General features: G+C 42.3%; 1 protein-coding gene across 1 annotated transcript; it reads left to right on the forward strand.

Moving 5' to 3' along the window:
- Nucleotides 1–2,016: 2,016 nt before the first annotated feature.
- SMIM23 (small integral membrane protein 23) lies at nt 2,017–7,268 on the forward strand. The gene is made up of 4 exons (XM_017849400.1): nt 2,017–2,197; nt 6,438–6,489; nt 6,664–6,731; nt 6,962–7,268. Exons 1-4 carry the CDS (start codon nt 2,093–2,095, stop codon nt 7,172–7,174), a joined length of 438 nt encoding a protein of 145 aa, XP_017704889.1. The 5' UTR covers nt 2,017–2,092; the 3' UTR covers nt 7,175–7,268.
- Nucleotides 7,269–21,540: the final 14,272 nt, after the last annotated feature.

Raw genomic sequence — 21,540 nt, forward strand, 5'->3', positions numbered from 1 at the left:
ATGAACTTCAAACTTCACACTTTATACAAAAATTGATTCCAAATGGATCATGGGCTGAAATAAGAAGCATAAAGCTATACAATAACAACAACAACAACAACAAAAAAAAAAAAAAAAAAAAAAAAAAAAAAAAAAAAAAAAAAAAAAAAAAAAAAAAAAACTTCAGAACCTAGGGCTAGGTGAAGAGTTGTTAGACTTGCCACAAAAAAGCACAATTCATAAAAGAAAAAGTGATAGATTGGATCAAAACGTTTTAAAACATTTTCTCTGCAAAAGTTCATGTGATGAAGTTGAAAAGATAAGCTACAGACTGGGAGAAAATAGTTTGCAAACCATATATCCTAAGAAGGACCAGTATCTAAAATGAGCAAAAAGCTGTCTCAAAACTCAACTGTAGCAAAACCAACCCGATTAGTAAATGGGCAAAAGACAGGAACAGATATTCCACTGAGGAGGGGGTGCAGATGGCAAATAAGCTATTATGAAAAGATGTTCAGGCAGGGCATGGTGGCTCACATCTGTAATCCCAGCACTTTGGGAGCCCAAGGTGGGAGGATTGCTTGAGCCCAGAAGTTCAAGACCAGCCTGGGAAACATAGCAAGACACTGTCTCCACCCAAAACAAAACAAAAAAAATTGCTTGATAAAATTTTTAAAAAAGAAAAGATATTAAACATCATTAGCTATCAGGGAAATACACATTAAAACCACGAGATGTTACTAAACACCTATCAAAACAGCTAAATTAAAAAATAGTGAAAGCAGACATTGGTGGGGATGAGGAGAAACCAAATCACTCATACACTGTTAATGAGAATGTACAATGGCACAGCCATTCTGTAAAACAGTTTGACAATTTCTTATAAAACTATCATGCCATGATGCTATGGCCCAGCAATTGCACTTTCAGGTATTTATCCCAGGGAAATGAAACTTACATTTACCCAAAAACATGTACAAGAATGTTCACATCACCTTTACTCTCAAGAGTCAAAAACTGGAGGCAGCCGGCTTTTGAACATGTTTGGAACATGTCCTGAAGGATGGCATACGCATATCACAAAATACTACTCAGCAGTCAAAAGGAATGAATACTGATACATGCAACAAATTGGGTGAATTTCCAGGAGTTATACTATTTTTTTTAAGTCAATGCCCAAAGGTTAACTACTGTTTCATTCCACTTATGTAGCATTTGGAATAAACAAATTTTAGAAAGAGAGAGCAGATGAGTGGTTTCCAGGAGTTAGGGGCAGCGTGGGTGGGGTCGGGAGGCAGCAGCCATCACGAAGCAGCACAAAGCCCCTTGTATTTTGAAATTCTTCTGTGTCTTGACTGTAGTCCTAAGTGCACAAACCTACACAAAATTGTTTAGCATTAAACACACACACACACACAAATGAGAACAAGTAACACTGGGGAAGTCTGCGTAGAATTGGTAGAGTGTGTCAATGTCCACATCCAGGCTGTGATCTACTGCAGTGAGGCAGGATATTACTGTACCATTGGGGGGAAACCTTGTAGAGGGTGCACAGGATCTCTCTGTATTGTTTCTTACAACTGCATGTGAATCTACAATTATCTCCATACATTTTTCAATTAAAAATAGCTTTTATTTATTTATTTATTGTAATTTTAAAAAATAGAGACATGGTCTCACCATGTTGCCCAGGCTGGTCTGGAACTTCTGGACTCAAGCAATCCTCCAGCCTCAGCCTCCCAAAGTGCTAGGGATTACATGTGTGAGCCACTGCACCCAATCTCTTGTTTTTATATTTTAGAATTAGTATTTTTATTAAAAACTTGCAAATATAGAAGAAAATAATCAGAAAAGTCATCATCCTGAAACATAATATTTTGATGCATTTCTTCCTGATCTTTGTTTTCTACACTCATATGAAAAATAAAAGTGAGGGAAGGGACTAAAACTCAGGGTGGTGGGAAGGTGAGAACCTTGCTGTCCCCACCTTCTGTGACATCAGAACTCAATGTTTGTGGGATGCAAGGTGACCACAGGTGGGGGAGGGGAAGGGTGCCCTTCTGCCTGTTGAGTGAGGGGACCTTGGTCCACCCAGGCAGCCAGATCTGAGGCCATGGCAACCCAGCAAGTGGGCAGCAGGAGGCGGGTGGCCACAGAGCGGGTGGCAGCCCAGCTGCTTGAACGGAGAAGGGACAGCCACTGTGATGACAAGAAGCAGGTGAGGCCAGGCCAGGTACATGCTGCTTTCCTCCCACCTGGGCTGCTTTTGCCACTCCAGACAGACTATAAGCCCCTCGAAGCCCGGGATGAACCTTGGACCCAACTGTCCCTGGATCCTACTCTGGTGGAGCACAGCTTAGGGGCTTAGGCACTTCTTGGCGGGGCCGTCACTGACACTGTCTTATTAAATTCTCAGCACTGCCAGCAGAAAGTATGTTCCAGGAGGACTGGGCTTTTTGTTGAGTTTCCCACTGAATCCCTAGTGCCTAGCATGGTGCTTGGTGCCTAATAGATGCTGAATGAGTGAATGAACTGAAATAGGATAATACTCCTGAACTGGAGAGCTCCTGGAGGATTCATTCTCAGGGCTGAAATTCAACACTCACGTGGGATTTCATCAAAATGGAAAACATTAATGCTTGCTGCACACAGCCTGGTGCATCCACACCCCATCTCTTAGATGCTATCAACCTCATTCACAGAGGGTAAACTGAGGCCCAGAAAGGCAAAAGGGCCATACAGCTGGGACATAACAAGATTTGAAAACACATCCGTCTGATTTTAGAACCCCTGAAATCAGGTTCATCTGCTATAAGGATCCTGAGCAAGGGTTTATTCTGAGGATAAGAAGAAGCTGTGGAAGGGTTTTAAGCAGAGCAATGAACGAATCAGCTCTGCTGTCTCTGCTTTCAAAAGACTTGTTCACTCATTAATTTACTATACAGGCACCAAGTGCCTCCTATATGCTGGACCTTGTAACACATAACAGGGGCCTTCATGGGCACCCATCATGCTGTGGCTTTTCCTAAAAGGTGTTCCATAGACACCAGACCCCAGGAATGCTCCTTTTAGAAACATTCTTTACAGAATTCTGTGGCTTGAGGAAGGTTGCATACCCTCATCCCCTCCTGAAGACTGACGCTGCTCATTCACGTAAGGAAGGCTCTGAGAAGTCCTTCTACAAAGAAGTCTGCTTAGCTTTGTTTACCACAGCATTTCCCACCTTGATTCTACCAGAGTCCCATTGTTTCTTTTCTTTTCTTTTCTTTTCTTTTCTTTTCTTTTTTTTTTGAGAAGGAGCCTCGCTGTGTCGCCAGGCTAGAGTGCAACGGTGCAATCTTGGCTCACTGCAACCTCCACCTCCCGGGTTCAAGCAATTCTACTACCTCAGCCTCCCGAGCAGCTGGGACTACAGGTGCCCGCCACCACACCCAGTTAATTTTTGTATTTTTACTAGAGCCAGGGTTTCACCCTATTGGACAGACTGATCTCGAACTCCTGACCTGGTGATCCACCCACCTCAGCCTCCCAAAGTGCTGGGATTACAGGCGTGAGCCACCGCGCCCGGCCGGCTTCTTTTTTGAAAGACTTTTCAGTGTATTTCAAAATCCATTTTACAGACGAAGAAACTGAGGCTCAGAGAAATTATTTGGCTCAAGCCCCAAGACGACACAAGCAAAAGGACTCAAACTCAATCCTAGTCCATGTTCCTTCCTTTGCCTCCATGCAGCACAGTATAGAAACCAGCAGCAAGCATGCTGGGGAAGAAATCAACCTGTAAAATGCGTTGATAGAGGACTGGTGAGACACAAAGAAGAGCTTCCAGGCCACGAAAACTCATCAGCTGTTTTAAAGATTGTGACAGTTAGTGTGTGTCTTCCATGAAAAGATTCCTAAGGAATATTGTTAAGAAAAGAAAAAGGACCCTAATATTAAATGTACAGTGTGATGATTTTGCATTGGGTGTACACACAGATCAAACTGTAGAACATTTCTCGCACCGAGGGAGGCTCTTTCGGGGCTCTGCCCACCTGGCATCCCACTCCCATAGCAGTGATTCTGATTTCTGTCATCATAGCTGAGTTTTCTATGTTCTTGAATTTCATGTAAATGGAATCATACCATGTATACCTTGGTGCCCGACTTCTTCCACTTATCGCTGTGTCTGTGAAACCCAACCAGTTGTTGCTATGTAACATGTTTATTTTTTTAAGTTAATGATAATATAGTTGCTAGTATCATAAAGAAAATTATCTGGGGAAGAGACAAGTTAGACAAATCTTTCATCTTCTTTGTTTAGTACTGGGTCTAAATGTTACTTCACATACTTGGGTGTCTAAGAAATTTGTTCTTTTTTTAAGGCAAACTAAATCTGACTCAGCCACAATCTAGTGAGTTTGGGGAAAATCGGATGTCGGTCAATATGCACACACACACAAACACGCACATACACATATTTGAAAAACATGAAAACTTTAAAAGCGTGGTCAAAATTTCCACATTAGCAGAAAAAGAAGAATTAAACTCAATAGTATAAAGAAATAAAAAAGACAAAATCAGAAATTAATTAAATGTAAAGCAGACAAAATAAAATTAACCATTTTAATTGGTAAAATTAAATTAAAATTGGAAAACTTTTAATAGACTAAACAAAAAACACACATAGAGAGAATACACAAATTACCAATATCAAGAATGAAAGAGGTCTCTTGTTTCCTCTCTTGCCCTCTTTAAATATATTTTTAAAAAGAATTGAAGAGGATTATTATCATGACTCTTACAGGCATTAAAAGAATATTAAGGTAATATTAGGAACAATTTGACGCCGATACATTTAGGTGAAATGGATAGATCTTCCTGGGCAGTACAACTTCCAAAATTGACTCAAGAAGAGTCTTAATAACTACAGGCCCAAAAGGTTCAACCAATAAATTTTGTCGATCATTTGAGATGAAAATAATACCAATCTTACACAAATTATTTTATAAAATAGAGGAGAAGGGAGTTCTTACCAATTCATTTTAAGGGGGTAACAAAACCTTGATACCAAAACTTTACAAATGTACAGAAAAAAACAATTTTTTTTCTTTGAGACAGAGTCTTGCTCTGTCACCCAGACTGGAGTACAGTAACGCAGTCTTGGCTCACTGCAACCTCTGCCTCCCAGGCTCAAGCAATGTCCCTGCCTCGGCCTTTTGAGTACCTGGAATGACAGGCACCTGCCACCATGGCCAGCTAATTTTTGCGTTTTTAGTAGAGACAGGGTTTTGCCATGTTGGCCAGGCTGGTTGCGAACGCCTGATCTCAAGTAATCACCTCGGCCTCCCAAAGTGTTAGGATTACAGGCATGAGCCACCATGCCCAGCCTAGAAAAAATTTTAAACCAATCTCTTATGAATGTAGATGTAAGAAATCTCAACAAAATAGTAGCTTGTCAAATCACGTGATATACAAAAAGGCTAGCTAATGCATCATGAACAACTAGAGTTGACTGAAGAAACTCACTTGGCTCAATATTTAAAACACAACGCAATTTACCACAAAAATGGGGACACGTATAGTGGCTCAGTGGGTACAGAAAAGTCAGTGGGGGTTTCTTATAAAATTAAACATACATTTACCATATAACCCAGCATTTGCATTTTTGAATATTAACCCAAGAGAAATGTGAACATATGTTCATACAAGGATTCGTATATGAGTGTTCACAGCACTTTTATTCATAATAGCCCCAAACTGGAAACAACCTGAAGGTCCATCAACAGGTAAAGAGACTAATTGTGCAATATTCTATGTTCATATAAAATAAATACTCATCAACCAAATACACAATATACTCATCAATACAATTGAGCACAAAAAATGGAGGCATTTCAAAAACGGTATCTTAAGCAAAAGAAACTAAATGCAAAAGCACACACACTGTGTGATTCCACTTATACAAGGTTATGGAACAGGCCAAACTACTCATAGTGACAGAAAACAGATGAATGGTTCTCTCCAGGCAGGGCAGGAGCGAGAATGGAATTGACTGCAAAAGGAAACTTTCGAAGATGATGGAAACGTTCTACATCTTGATTGGGGTGATGGTCTACAGGTATAGACATTTATCAAAACTCATCAGACTCATCAGACTATATATTTTAAATGTGTGTTTGATTTATATGTAAATTATATCACAAAGAAGTTTGATCTTAATTTCAAGATCGATTAAAACGAAAGATGTTTAAATGAGAGAAAACGCAAATTCAACATCAGTGAGTTGCCATGTTATCTATTTCTTCGAAGTTTGGGAGTTTTGTAGTAAGCAAGTGTGACTTAGATAACTAGAACAAAAGTTAAGCTCAAAAAACTGTCGTATAAGCATGCCCATGCCTGGCCCTTTGTGATGGAAGCAGGGGGACCTGAAGAGAATCCATCCTCATGTTCTTCCTCCTCCTCCTCTTCTTGCACCCTAGACACTGTTGGCATTGCTGATCTTGGTGCTGTACTTGAGCACAGGGATATCGGGTGAGCATTCTGGAATCTGAGAAAGAAGGAACCAAATCCACATGGTTGCTTGTTAAGGAGACCCCCACAACCTGCCTTCTCCTACTGACCCTTCATCATACTGGGATGACTAACCATGTTTATTTCAATTAGTGCTCATTTGCTCTTAAGAGGTGATGTTTGTGCCTGTTTCAGGAAGCAGTTGGGAGGTGTCAGAAAGGATCAGAGAATGTAACTACTACCAGAATCTTGTAGTTTCCCAGGTAACATATCCAGCAAGGTACTGAGGTGAGGCAATCTGGGAAGGCTTTCCAGAGGAGGTGTCATTGGCAACATGGGTCATGAAAGATAAGTAGGAGCTGGCCAAGTGTAGAAGGTGGGTACTATGAGCACGATGAATGGCACGTGCAAAGGCCCTGGGATCTTTTTGAAACCAGTGGGGGCGGGGAGGAGGGTCCTATCTGAGAAAGTCACTTCCATGTCTGCCTTCCAGGGGCTTGAATATCAGACTGATGAGCCCTCGGAAGAACCGATAAAGACCATCAGGAACTGGCTGAAGGAGAACTTGCATGTCTTCTTGGAGAAGTTAGAGGAAGAGGTGCGAGAGCTGGAGCAGCTAGTGCGGGACCTGGAACTGTGGCTGGACGCTCTTCTGGGAGAGCCGCACCTGGAGGAGCACTGCTCCACACATAAAAGTCACATGTGAGGGTTGGGCCTGGGACCTGGGGGGAGCACAAAGGTGGGGAGGGGTTGCCAGGGATTTCTCTAAGCAGGGCAGAGGTCTGATTCTTGAAGTTCCAGGCAGGCAAGAAAATAAAGTAGTTGGGAAATGAAGTCCGCTGTTCACATTCATTAATGCTGACAGAAACAGCCTTGGTGGAACACCAGAGCCCAGCTGAGATATTCTCCCTGGCACCGTGACATGGCCCCCTGGAACAAACACAGGCTTCAGAGCCAGCCATGGGTTCAGGACACTTCTACTTTCTTGAGACGTTGTGTAACTTTCCTTAACCTGAGACTCAGTTTCCTCACATATAAAAATCAAAGAAACACAATTTGCCTTACAGGAAGACAATGTATCTTGGGTGTGTATACAGAGTGTGTCTGCCACATAGCAGGTGGGTGTTGGATAAATAGCTCTTCCTTTCTCACATGTTTTTTCCTTCCTCCCTGGAGTGTGGTTAAGAGGATACTAGCTCTGGCTAAGTGTGTGGATACCATGCGGCATTCAACCCTCTGACACTGCTGGCGGAAGTATCCTTTCCTAAAATCTCTATTTGGTGATAGCTATCAAATTTACAAATGCATTTTCTCTTCGACCCAACAATCTGTGTCAAGGAATTTATCCCACAGCTACATTTGCCTACACATGAAATGACATGTGTGTAAGATTATTCACCCCAGCTTTATTTGCAATAGCAAAAAAGTGGAAGCAACCCAAATAATACCAGGAGGGCTCTGGTTATATAAGTTATGGTACAGTCAGACAATGGGCAATCGTATAGCTATCAAAGAGAATGAGGAAGCTGTCTACTATGGTGTGAATATGGGTGACCCCCAAAAATGCATACATTGGAACCTAATACTCAATGTGACAGTGTTAAGAGCTGGAGCCTTTAGGAGGTGATTAAGTCATGAGGATTCTCCCCTCATTAGTGAGATTCGTGCCATTATATTAATAATAGAGGCTTGTTAGTGCCATTATATTAATAAAAGAGGCTTGAGGAGTCTGTTTGCCCCTTCCACCATGTGAGGACACAGCTAGAAGTTCTCTTTTATGAGGAACAAGTGCTCACCAGACACTGAATCTGCTGGTGCGTTGATCTTGGACTTCCCAGCCTCCAGAACTGTAATAAATGTCTATTATTTACAAATTATGCAGTCTAAGGTGTTTTGTTATAATTGTCCAAATGGACTGGTACTTTCCTTCTGCTAAATGGAAAAGCCTGAAAGATATGTAGTTAAGTGAAAAGAATTAAGGTATAGGCCAGGCGCAGTGGCTCACATCTGTAATCCCAGCACTTTGGGAGTCCAAGGCAGGCGAATCACTTGAGGTCAGGAGTTTGAGACCAGCCCGGCCAACATGGTGAAACCCCACCTCTATCAAAAATACAAAAAATTAGCCCGGCATGGTGGCATGCACCTGTAATCCCAGTTACTCGGGAGGCTGAGGCAGGAGAATGTTTCAACCCAGGAGGCAGAGGCTGCAGGGAGCTGAGATTGTGCTGCTGCATTCTAGCCTAGGCAACAGAGTGAGATTCTGTCTCAAAAAAAAAAAAAAAAAAAAAAAAAAACATTAAGGTGCAAAAGGGAGCAGAAGATAAAAATACATATTTTGTTGTTGATATTGATGATGATAATTATGTTATTAAATATGCATAAAAACTCTGGAAGGAGACAAGCTTGCCGGGGAGTGAGGGGATGTGAAACTGGGCAGATATGTAACAAGGATGGGAGGAAACTTTTCAGCATATACTTTTCATACTTTCTCGTTTTCAAACTATGTGCATGTTTTGCTTATTCAAATATTTTTTAAAACAAATATTTTAAAAAACAAATTTCTATTTTGCTTGCAGACAAAGACTGGAATATATGTATATAAGCAAAAATAACAGTATCACTATGATGAAATTATGAGTGAGTTAATTTTTAAAAATAGTTCCAAAAGAAAACCCTTCTCTTTTGATTAATTTATTTTGATTAAACAATGATCATTTTTTATCTAGGACTCCTCCTTTTTCCCATTACCTCCAGGAAACTTATGGTTGTACATTATTGGAATTTTATCAGCCTCATTGTTTTGGGTTATTTATTTTCCCCTGTCTCTGATTTTTTTGTTTTCTATTTTGATGGAGCTATTGTACATGCACCAATTATTAGAATCACCTCAAATCTTTGGATAGTCATGAGGGTTTTAATTACACTAATCTCAGAGGACATCTGACTTACAGGAGATGGCACAGCAATTTGTTTGCCAGGAGGGATTAATCAATTGCCTTTTGGGATGGAAAAAGTCTTTGCAAATTAGGATCCCAATTTCCCACTTTGAATATTTGACAGGGGGTTGGGACCAGAATCTATTTTTTCACATTTCCAGCTATTTTAGCAAGAGTCCTACGGGAAGGGTCTGATTGATATTTGCTTGCATTTATAGTTACATATTGCCATAGAGTAGTTATGTATGGTTATATTATAGTTATATATTATATATACTTATATGTTTTATTGTATATAAGATACATTTATAAATATATTGATAAAATAGATATTTTATATATGTATACAAAATTGGGGGATACATTTTTAAAAAAAGAAAATGAGGCCAGGCACGGTGGCTCACACCTGTAATCCCAGCACTTTGGGAGGCCAAGGCAGGCAGATGACTTGAGGTCAGGAGTTCGAGACCAGCCTGGCCAACATGGTGAAACCCCGTCTCTACTAAAAATACAAAAAATAGCCAGCCATCATAGCACATGCCTGTAATCCCAGCTACTTGGGAGGCTGAGGCAGGAGACTCTCTTGAACCTGAGAGGCAGAGGTTGCAGTGGGCCAAGATCTCGCCATTGCATTCCAACCTCGGTGATAGAGTGAGACTCTGCCTCAAAAAAAAAAAAAAAAAGGAAAAGAAAACGGAGCTTAGAGCTTTGAGGAGTTAAACCACCTCTGTGGGTATTAGAACATTTGAGAGGAGCTAGCTCTTTGGACACCTCCCCTGTCCCCCCAATGCTGGTGTGGGCCCCTAACCCATTGATGGTGGCTACTTTTGGTGTGTTGGCTTGTGAGCCCATAAAGAACAGGGAGTCACTTGGGATAATTCAGGTGATGAGGGTTTATTGTGGTACTACAAAGGAGCCAGAATCTCCCCCCAAGTCTGGGGACATACCAGGACCTGGGATTGCAGAGACTGGAACAGGGAGGTCTTTGAGAGCTCAGGGTGGCTCCAGCGCCCAGCTGTGGGAATCCTGGAGCTTTCCTCTAGCACGCCACCTTTACTTTGCCGCTCTCCAGTGTTAGCTTCCTTTCTGTGTCTGCTCCATCTCTTCCTGCTTCCAAGCTTTGTGTCTCTTCTTCAACTTGGCGCTTCTGCTTCTGATTCATCATAGCTCTGATTTGTCCCTACCCCATGGGGCCACTCCCTCCTACTTTCCAGCTTCTACTGACTGTGTGATTCTGTCCACATTCCCCAAGTCAAATCCCAGGAGGAGTGGGTGGGATATGGCTGACTCATCTCATTGGCTGGGGCCTCCTGCGCCAAACCAGGCTCTACACACCAACCTGCCTTTGGGATGACCTTGGGGTGATCACCACGATGCAATCAGCAGTGGCAGGAGGGAGAAGGGAGGACCAAGTGATCCAGAGCAGAGCTACCTCAAACTGGAAGCAGGCTGGGGCCATTTCCCTCCAAGGAACTCAGGGCTGCACTAAGATGCCTTGACATGTCATCCAGGATGGTCATGAATGTGGCAGACAGTATACTTCCACGTCCTGAGCGTCAATACCAAGGCAGCAGAATTGCACGAGACAGACACTCAGAGGTCAGACCCTGAGCAGATTCCAGACCTGAGCTAGGGCCAGTGTGAAGGGAGGCAGATGAAAACAATTGCCAAGAATGAGGTGGGAGGTGCTTGGCCACCAGAGTCCCCATAGGTGAGTGGGCCAGCCTGCCTCAAAAGCACAAAATAATCATTGGGGGATATTTCACTCCCTGTTTTCCATTCCTGGGTGTGAAAAAATACAAATTACACACTTAAAAGGAAGCATATTACTGCCTTTATGACTTTGAAGTCTGTTATAATTTGAGTGGGGTTAGCAAAATGTTGCCCCATAGACCTATTAAGAAGCTCACTTTCATATCGACAAAGTAGATTTCCCTTTGGGAGATAAAATGTCCTTTGCTTGAGGAGGCCACTATTCACAGCTCCTTCCATTCAATCAAGAAATATTTATTGGGCCATGCATGTGCCAGCTGCCGGGAATGAGAAGTTTATAGGCTAATGGGGGAAACAAATAAAAAACAAGTAGAAAAGTCAAGACAAGGTGATTTCAGAGGATAAAAAACAAGACCACTTAGCAAGCACTGCAGTTCTCCAGGTGAGAAACGGAGGCTTGGCATACACAGCTAGGCTGGAGCTGGCAAGAAATGCAGAGACTCAGGGTGCAGTAAGTTTAATCCACCCAGCCAGGGAGTTGGGTCTAGACAGCTACTCGCCAGGCCTCAGGACTTCTGAGCTAAGATTTCAGGTTCTGACCCAGGTAGCCCACAAGAGTACAATGGAAGAGACAGGCTTGGTCTTGTTACAGGGAAAGTGGCCAGTTGGGAAAATGTCATGAAGACCCAATTATCTGCATTTCTTTTCTTTGTTTCAGGCATCTGGAGCATGAGGTCAGCATGAGAGATCATTTAAAATGTTTAATTAATTTTAATTGATGGCCATCTCCCCCATCTCTCTTTCACTTCATGGATATATTGGGCAACCTTCCTCATACTCCCTCAGGTTCTCCTATTTTGCTTACATTAGTTTATTCCAGATTTTTCTTCTGTTTGTATTTTTTTAGTGGTTTTGATCAGCTTCTTTTTTCTTCCTTTAACGTGTACAATGAGGAGAAAAAAAGCTACAACCATTCAGGTTATTCATGTTTTAAAGATAAGAATCTGATACTCTAGACAAAAACTGGATGCAGTAAAGACTACCTGTGTATCAGCATGTGTATTTCTTAAGAACGTAAGGCTTATTTGGAAGAAATAATAAAATAGTGATAGCTAACATTTAGAGGATAATTCCTGTGCCTGATCACTGTTTTAGGGTTTGGTCAAGTGCTGTTGCTTTTTCTAGATTATGAGGCAGAAACTGAGGCACAGAAAGATTGCATCACAGTTAACATCACATGCTCAGTAAGTGCGGAGCCAGGATTCTAACCTGTCTGGCCTGAGAGCCCTCACTTTAAATCAGTGTAATGAGTGCTCTTCACAGCCTACCCTCCATCAAGCCCAGCCAAGATGATGTCTTTTCTCTCTGGAAAAGTTCTCACTTTATTGTTAAGTAATCATATGCCGATTAAATTTATAAGGCCATAAATATTCATTGCATGCTACTACATGTAGGGTACGCATATACAGAGAAGTAGAAATCACGTTCCCTGCCCACTCTTAGTTTGTCTTTCTGCTGAAAAGCCAAGAAGCTAAGATGGGGGAAGTGAAATCTCTATGTTGATTTACAAGCCATTGGATGCAGTGCCAAAGGCACCTAATTAATTGCCAATGAGCTACATAAATATTTATTGGCCTAACTAAGAGTTCAAGGAAGGGATAGAGCGCTTGGATTGGCACTAAAATGAAAATCTGCTAGAACAGCTATACAAAAATGCTGGAACTTACATCAGGCTATGGCCAAGAGGAAATCGCAGGGAAACTGGAGAGAGAGAATGATGGGGTGAGGGGAGAAAGGAATCACATCCCAGGTGTGGCTGCCCAGCCTCAACATAAGGACCAGATTCCAGGTCTCAGAGAAGATTTGGGGACAGGCTTCCCAAAGACCTGTGAGAATCAGGGTGACAGGAAACACCAACAACAAAAACAAAACCTCTGAGAAGTGAGGATGTGGGCCCCTCTCAATCTATTCCGAGACCAGAACGTCCCTTTCCTGTCTGCATGGCCTATTTTTGATGGTGTCAAATAAAAATGTGGATTTCATTTTTGTTTTCTTAATCCACAAATTGGTTCAACAAAGTTGTGAAATTCAGTAAATCCAGTTTGGCTCCAGTTTGGCTGTCAGGAGGATAATTGAGGGAGATGGGGGATGGAGCCAAAGAATACACGTTTCCTGGGGCACCCAAATTCCTTCTGTTGTGCCATTCCCATGAGAGGATGCATCCCTGCCTGAGGGCAGGGGATGACAAAAGGCAAGGGCTTCATCCAGACACTGAGTTTGCCTTCTTAGTAGAGAGGCTGTGCCCTTTGCAGAAAGGGTCTGGAGTCCCTGTGTGCTTGGGCCAAGTCACTTCCTACCTCAGAGCCTTTGTTTCCTCCTCTGTCCTATAGAGCTACTCCCACCTCCTCTGAGCAGCTGTTGGGATATTAAGAGGGTGTGTTGACCATACAGCCGAGTGTGGAAACCTAGCAGATGCTTAGGACAAGACAGCATAATAGAAAAAAACAGGTAGATCTAGTCCCAGGCTCAGTTAGATTTGGGGACATGGACTTTGTCTCTCTACCTCTCAACTCAGTTTGCCTCCGGGCTGGCCCCATTCTCAGGCAGGCCAAGGCCACTGTGAGGCAGGGTGGCTTCGGAAGTGCCAGGATATACTATCATATCCGCCAAGCCTGGCCAGAAGGAAGGAAATGTCTCTTCCCCAATGGCTGTGACCAAAGTCCTGCAAGTGGGCCTTGTCTCTCAGACTGCGTCACATGCCCATTCCTGAGCTAATCCTTGTGGCTGAGGGGACGCACCACTCAGATTGGCCAGATCTGTGTCCTCTGCCCATCCCTCCAGCCAAGGATAGAGTCAGCCCTATGGAAGCACTGATGGAGTGGGGGAACTGTGGCCTTCCTAGGGATACCGGGGTGCTGTCCCGGAAAGGGGACAAATAAATGCTAGGGGAAAAAATAAAAATACTTTATGAACGTATCAATAATAACAATTATTTACATTTTCATCATACGCTGGTGGAGTAGAAAGTGCTTTCTGAGCTGTACTACCTCACTGGGACCTTAGTTCATCTAGACAAGTGATCTTTTTTTAAATACCCTGGTGCATGAGCCTGCTAAAGCTTCTCCTGCCTTTGAGCCTAAACAAAGTCAGTGGAGGTGACATGAAGAAGTTGAAAGAAACAGGCTTTGGGGGTCAAACAGACCTGGTGCTAGCCCTGCCCCTCACCCCTGCTTCTCTACCATTTGACCTCAGACAGGTGGATTGTATCCTTCTGAGCCCCATTCTGCTCGCCCGTAAAATGGAGTATGTCTATACATCTCCCGGGCCTATTGAGAGGATTGTGTAATAAGCACCAACTTTTATTTAGTGTTTACTATGCTCCAGGTGCTATTCTAAGTGCTTTAGGGGCATTACCTTCTTTAATCATCACAGCAATTCTATGAGACAGTTACTATCAGTGCCTTCATCATACACGTAGGGAAACTGGGATGCAGGATGCCTAAATAGTCTAGGGTCACACAGTAAGTGGTGGAGCCAGGATGCAAACCCAGACAGGCAAACTCTGGGGCCACGAGCTTCAGCCCCGCCCTGTGCTCCTTCCAGATTAAATGAGGTAATGTGCATGCAAGAGCTATGTAAACCGTAACACACTATATAAATGCCACTCATTATTACTTCTCTCCTCACGCCCTGGTCATTAAAGCCAGGAGGGACCTAATGAATCTACCGTTCAGATATTTTCTCACAGCTCAAGACACGGTCCTTGGTCCCTGAGCTCCCACTTCCTCCCAGCCTGCCTGTGACTCAAGGCTGCACCTAGAGACCCCTCTCACTCTTTCTGCTCTAGCGTGCCAGCCAAGTGGTATCTTGGAAATGGCCAGTCATGCTCGAGAGAGGGGTCAGCAAAGCGATGAGTAGGAGATGACGAGCCGTGGGCTAAGAACTCTGGTGAGGGGAGTTGGTCTTGCACACGTGCATACATCCATTCAGCAACTCTTGATGAACACAAGGATGAACTAGGACTGTACTGGACAGTAGCAACATATTGAAGAGAAGAACCAACATGGTCTCCACTCACATGAGAGTTCCCAGAGTGGTAGGGAAGTCAGACAAAACGGGACCCCCTGAGATCAGGGAAGAGATTCTGCACCATGTGTAGTATGGTGCATAATAGCAGAACCTGCCTGCTGGGGTGGTTGTGAGATACACGCTAGATGAATCGTGCAGGCACCGTCAGAGCTGAATACATGTTAGCTGTCATCACAAAATGAGTTCTGCTGCCTCCCACCTCTGACATACAGCTCAGCACTCAATGCCATGTAACTTACTTGTTCATTCTTTGTGGCTCTTGGTTTCTGCTTTATTTCACATATCAAAGCACATACTCATTAACAAAACTCCAGGAAAATAATAAAGCAGAAAAGTGTATACTTTTCAAATAGCAAGAGAATGGAAACAGAAATCATATTGGTGATTACCAGGGGCTGGTGAAAGGAGGGAATGGAGAGGCTGCTTAATGGGTACAGGGTTTCTGGTTGGGGTGATGAAAATGTTCTGTAATTACATAGTGGTGATGGCTGCACAGTGGTGGAGATGTACATAATGCCACTGAATTGTCTACTTTAAAATGGCACGGTGGCTCATGCCGGTAATCCCAACACATTGGGAGGCCAAGGCGGGGGGATCACCAGAGCTCAGGAGTTTGAGATCAGCCTGGCCAACATGGTGAAACCCCGTCTCTACTGAAAATACAAAAAATTAGCTGGGCGTGGCGGTGGGTGCCTGTAATCCCAGCTATTCAGGAGGCTGAGACAGAAGAATCCCTTGAACCAGGGAGGCGGAAGTTGCAGTGAACCAGGGAGGCGGAAGTTGCAATGAGCCAAGATCACACCATTGCACTCTAGCCTGGGCAAAAAGAGCAAAACTCCATCTGAAAAATAAATAAATAGCAAAACTGGTACATTTTATGTTGTGTGTATTTTATTGTAATTTTTTTAAGTAGCAGGGAACCACGACCTCACGGCACACGGTCAGTCAAAGCAATGTTTTCTGTATTTTCCTCCAGTTTTGTTTTCAATGCATATTTTGCAAGAGTTAGTCATAATTGCAAGTACAAGTTTGTATTTTCTCCTTTTTGAATCCAGCAGTATGTCCTAAGTATTTTCCCCATGTCCTGCATAACACTGCTGGGCATTTAGGAGGTCCTTTTCTCCCAAAGAACTGTTCACTAATATTAGCAAACCATTAAGAACATGAAAGACACACTATTGATTGGGAGAAACTATTCACAATGCATGTATCTGACAAAAGACTTACAGCCAGAATGTATAAAGAATTCCTACAAATCAATAAGAAAAGAACAGACCACTCCATTTTTTTAAATGTGCCGTAAGTTTGAAAAGACACATAAGAAGAAGATATAAGAATGGACAATAAGCACGAGAAAGGTGCTCAACATCACTGCTCATCCGGGACATGCAAATTAAAATCACAGTGAGATGGTGTGGCAATATCACATGTTGGCAAGGAAGACAGAGCACTGAAAATGTCATACACTGCTGGTGGGATTCTAAAATTGTGCAACTTCACTTTGGGAGGCCGAGGTGGGCAGACTACTTGAGGTCAGGAGTTCGAGACCAGCCTGGCCAACATGGTGAAACCCTGTCTCTACTAAAAATACAAAAATTAGCTGGGCATGGTAGCACGTGCCTGTAATCTCAGCTACTCGGGAGGCTGAGGCAGGAGAATTGCTTGAACCCGGGAGGCAGAGCTTGCAGTGAGCCAAGACTGCACCATTGTACTCCAGCCTTGGCAACAGAGTGAGATTCTATCTCAAAAAATTAATTAATTAATTAATTTAATTAATTAAATAAAATTGTACAACTCACTTTGGAAATCAGCTTGGCAGTTTATTATACATACCTACGTTATGTCCTAGTGATTCCACTTCCAGGTATTTACCCAAAAGAAAGGAAAACTAGTGGCCACCACAAAAAAAAAAATGCACAAAATGTTCATAATAGGTTTATTAATAAAAGACAATAACTGGAAACCACTAAAATGTCCATAAATAAATCGTGGTGTATACCTACAATAGAATATTGTATGCAGACATTTTTTAAATGAACTACTGATACATGCAACAGCATGAATGAGTCTCAGAAGTATTGTGTTGCATGAAATAAGCAAGACTGAAGAGTACTTAGGCCAGGCGCAGTGGCTCATGCCTGTAATCCCAACACTTTGGGAAGCTGAGGCCGACAGATCACCTGAGGTCAGGAGTTGAACACCAGCCTGGCCAACATGGTGAAACCCCATCTGTACTAACAATACAAAAATTAGCTGGGTGTGGTGGCATATGCCTGTAATGTCAGCTACTGGGGAGGCGTAGGCAGGAGACTCACTTGAACCCAGGAGGCAGAAATTGCAGTGAGCCGAGATAGCACCACTGCACTCCAGCTTGGGTGACAGAGTGAGACTCTGTCTCAAAAAAAAAAAAAAGGATTTGCGGTGTGATTCCAGGCAAAGCTAAGTTATGATAGAAATTAAGTCAATGTCTTGGGGGAGGTGTACAAGGAAACTTTTTGGTATAATAGAAATACTCTAGCTCTTGATTTGGGTTGCGGGTTACATCAGTATATACATTTATTGAAATTCATCAAACTGTACAACTTAGGTCTCTTCTTTATTATATGCAAGTCATACCTGAATAACATTAGTTAAAAACAATAAAATAGGCCAACGCAGCCGCTCTTGCCTGTAATCCCAACACTTTCGGGGCTAAGGTGGGAGGATTGCTTAAGCCCAGGAGTTTGAGACCAGCCTGGGCAACATAGTGAGACCCTCTCTCTACAAAAAATAAATTAGCTGTAAGTGGTGGTATACACCTGTAGTCTTAGCTGCTCGAGAGGCTGAGGTAGGAGGATTGCTTGAGCCCAGGAAGTTGAGTCCACAGTAAACCACGATTGCATCACTGCACTCCAGCATGGGCAACAGAGTGAGATGCTGTCTCAAAAAAAAAAAAAATTAACACAGTAAAGTAATACACCAACCCTATGACTCAAATATTTCACTTCCATATATTTGCCCGAGCAAAAAATCATCTACTCACAAAAGGTCTTATATAAGACTATTTATTCAAACTATACTCATAAAGCCAAAAACTGAAAATGGACTAAGTACTCCAATTAAAACAGAAAGATTGTTAATCTGCATTTTCAAAGGCATGTTGCTTATAAGAGATACAAAGACCCAGAAAGGTTGAAAGTAAAAGGATGGAAAATATTCAGAAAAATACCAAAAAAGTAGATAAGTAGGTAGAAATTTTTAAAAGCAGGTATAGCTCTACTATCAGATGAAATAGACATTAAAACCAGAAGTATTATAAGACATAAAGAATGACAATTCAGGCCAGACATGGTGGTATGCACCTGTTGTCTTAGCCACTCGGGAGGCTGAGGGAGGCTGAGGCAGGAGGGTCACATGAGCCCAGGAGTTTGAGGCTGCAGTGAGCTATGACCATGCCACTGTACCCCAACCTGGGCAACACAGCAAGACCCCATCTTTTAAAAAGAAAGAATAATAATTCATAATTATAGAGGGGTCACTTCAACAGGAATACATAAGGATCCTAAATGTCAATAAGCTTAATAATATGGCCTCAAACACTGAAAGAACTAGTAAGTTCCTTAGTAAGAACTAAAAGGAGAAATAACTGATTCCATAACCATAGTGGGATGTTTTGACACATGTGTCACAGTTAACTGATAACACAAATAAATACACAAATAATAAGGATGTGGGATTTGAATGACATGACTAACAAACTTGATCAGACCCAAACCTATCTAGGCACCTGCCTTATGGCAAAGGCACCACTATAAAGCAGTTGAGGAGAAAACTGTCTTGTCAATAAATGGTGCTAGATCAGTTTACATCCTTAGGGAAAATATGGGCATTGACTCTTAAAATTCTATTCCAGGCGAATGATAGACCTAAATGTAAAAAATAAAACAACAAAGCTTCTGGAATAAAACATAGGAGTATAGTTATGACCATGTATAGACAAAGATTTCTTCAACAAAACACAAAGAACATTAATCATAAAGGAAAAGATTGATGAATTCAACCATTTAAAAATTCAGAATTGTTCTTCATCAAGACACCATTAAGAGAGTGAAAAGGCAAACAGGATGGGAGAAGATACATGCCATACATGCACCTAATTAAGAAGCTGAATAGTGACCATATAAAGAACTCTTACAAACCAATAAGAAAAGGACAGACATCTCTTAAAAAGGCCAAAATGTGAACAGGCACTCCACAAAAGGACATATTCAAATGGCCAATTAGCTGTCCATGAATGGCTAATTAAAGCCACAATGAGGTACCACCACTACAGTGAGAATGTTTAAATATTAAATTTAAATATTAAAATTAAAAGACATCAATTTTGCAAGGATGCAGAGTTACTAGAACTCTCAGATATTTCTGTGGCAGCATAAATTGGTACCATTGCTTTGAAAAGCTGTTGGCAGTGCCTACTAAAGCTGAACATAGGCACTTCATGATCCAGAAGTTTCATTCCAAATGTATCCTCTCAGAAATGCATGTATATGCATGCTCTCACTCATAAGTGAGAGTTGAACAATGAGAACACATGGATACAGGGAGGGGAACATCACACACTGGGGCCTGTCAGGGGATGGGGGGCTAAGGGAGGGAGAGCATTAGGACAAATATCTAATCCATACAGGGGTTCAAGCCTAGATGATGGGTTGATAGGTGTAGCAAACCACCATGGCACATGTATACCTATGTAGCAAACCTGCATGTTCTGCACATGTATCCTGGAACTTAAAATAAAATTTAAAAGAAACGCATATATGTGTGTGTACGAAAAGTCATGACCAAAAATATCATAGCAGCATTTTTGCTAGTACTGAAGAACTAGAAACCATTCAAATGTCCTCAATAGTAGAACAGATAAGTAAATAGTATTATGTTCATTCATGTAATGGAGTACCATCTAGCGATTAAAAAGAACAAATACATGTGAAAACACAGAGAAATCTCATAAACATGACATTCACTGCAAGAAGTCAGACACGGAAGAGTACATTCTCTGTGCTTTCATTCATATGAAATTCAAAGTCAGACAAACATCTATTTATAGTCATAAAAGCTGGGGTGTTGGGTACTGTTTGGAAGTAATGATCAGGAGAGAGTACAAGAGAGGCTCTTGGGGTGCTGGTAATATTCTATATCTTGATCTGTATGACGGGTGCGTAGCTCAGTTTGTAAAAATTCATCAAGCACTTCAGTGAAAGCTCATGCATGTAGCTGCATCATATTAAACTTCAGTTTCAAAGTTTGGCAAAACACAGGCGCAGTGGCTCACGCCTGTAATCCCAGCACTTTGGGAGGCCAAGGCAGGTGGATCACCTGAAGTCAGGAGTTTGAGACCAGCCTGACCAACATGGTGAAACCGTGTCTCTACTAAATACAAAAAATTAGCCGGGTGTGGCGGGGCGCACCTGTAATCCCAGATACTCAGGAGGCTGAGGTAGAAGAATCACTTGAACCTGGGAGACGGAGGTTGCAGTGAGCCGAGATTGTGCCATTGCACTCCAGCCTGAGCAACCATCACAAAGCTCCATCTCAAAAAAAAAGGTTTGACAAAGCAGAGTATATGAATATTATTCAAATTCATCATACATATTGCCAAATTACTTTGGAGTAAAATTGTACCAATTCCCACCAGCAGTGTATAAGAGGCGTATCTCCACTAACCCTCCCAAATACTGAGTGTTATCATTTTCAAAGATGCTCTTTCACTTTATCTTAATTTTTTCCAACAAGCCAGCTGCAATGAATGCAGATTAAACTGTGTCACTCTCTCTCTCTCCTCTCCCCGCTGCCTCCCCACACCAAGGCAGTGGAAAAGGAGAGGAAGAAATGTAGTTGGCAGAGCCCATAGGACATAGCATCGGATGGATGTGCCTGTACAACACTCAGGTCCCTTCCTGAAAACAGTCTTTAAAGAATTCGGGTCCCAGCGCAGTGGCTCATGTCTGTAATCCCAGCACTTTGGGAGGCAGAGGCAGGCGGATCATCTGAGGCCAGGAGTTCGAGACCAGACTGGCCAACATGGTGAAACCCCATCTCTACTAAAAATATTTTTAAAAAATTAGCTTGGCGTGGTGTCAGGCACCTGTAATTCCAGCTACACGGGAGGCTGAGGCAGGAGAATTGCTTGAACCCGGGAGGTGGAGGCTGCAGTGAACCAAGATCGTGCCATTGCACTGCAGCCCGCGCAACAACAGCAAAAAAACTCTGTCTTGAAGAAAGAAAGAAAGAGAGAGAGAGAGAGAGAGAGAGAGAGAGGAAAGAAAGAAAGAAAGAAAGAAAGAAAGAAAGAAAG

This window comes from Rhinopithecus bieti, unplaced genomic scaffold (genome assembly GCF_001698545.2).
Source record: "Rhinopithecus bieti isolate Rb0 unplaced genomic scaffold, ASM169854v2 scaffold_30732, whole genome shotgun sequence".
In the NCBI taxonomy this organism is placed as follows: domain Eukaryota; kingdom Metazoa; phylum Chordata; class Mammalia; order Primates; family Cercopithecidae; genus Rhinopithecus; species Rhinopithecus bieti.

What these genes read in the sequence shown, in the direction of transcription:
- SMIM23 (XM_017849400.1), top strand. Translation starts at nt 2,093, where the DNA reads ATGGCAACCCAGCAAGTGGGCAGCAGGAGGCGGGTGGCCACAGAGCGG. An exon ending in ACTGTGATGACAAGAAGCAG is followed by an intron (nt 2,198 to 6,437) that starts GTGAGGCCAGGC and finishes CTTGCACCCTAG; the next exon opens with ACACTGTTGGCATTGCTGAT. An exon ending in CTTGAGCACAGGGATATCGG is followed by an intron (nt 6,490 to 6,663) that starts GTGAGCATTCTG and finishes TGCCTGTTTCAG; the next exon opens with GAAGCAGTTGGGAGGTGTCA.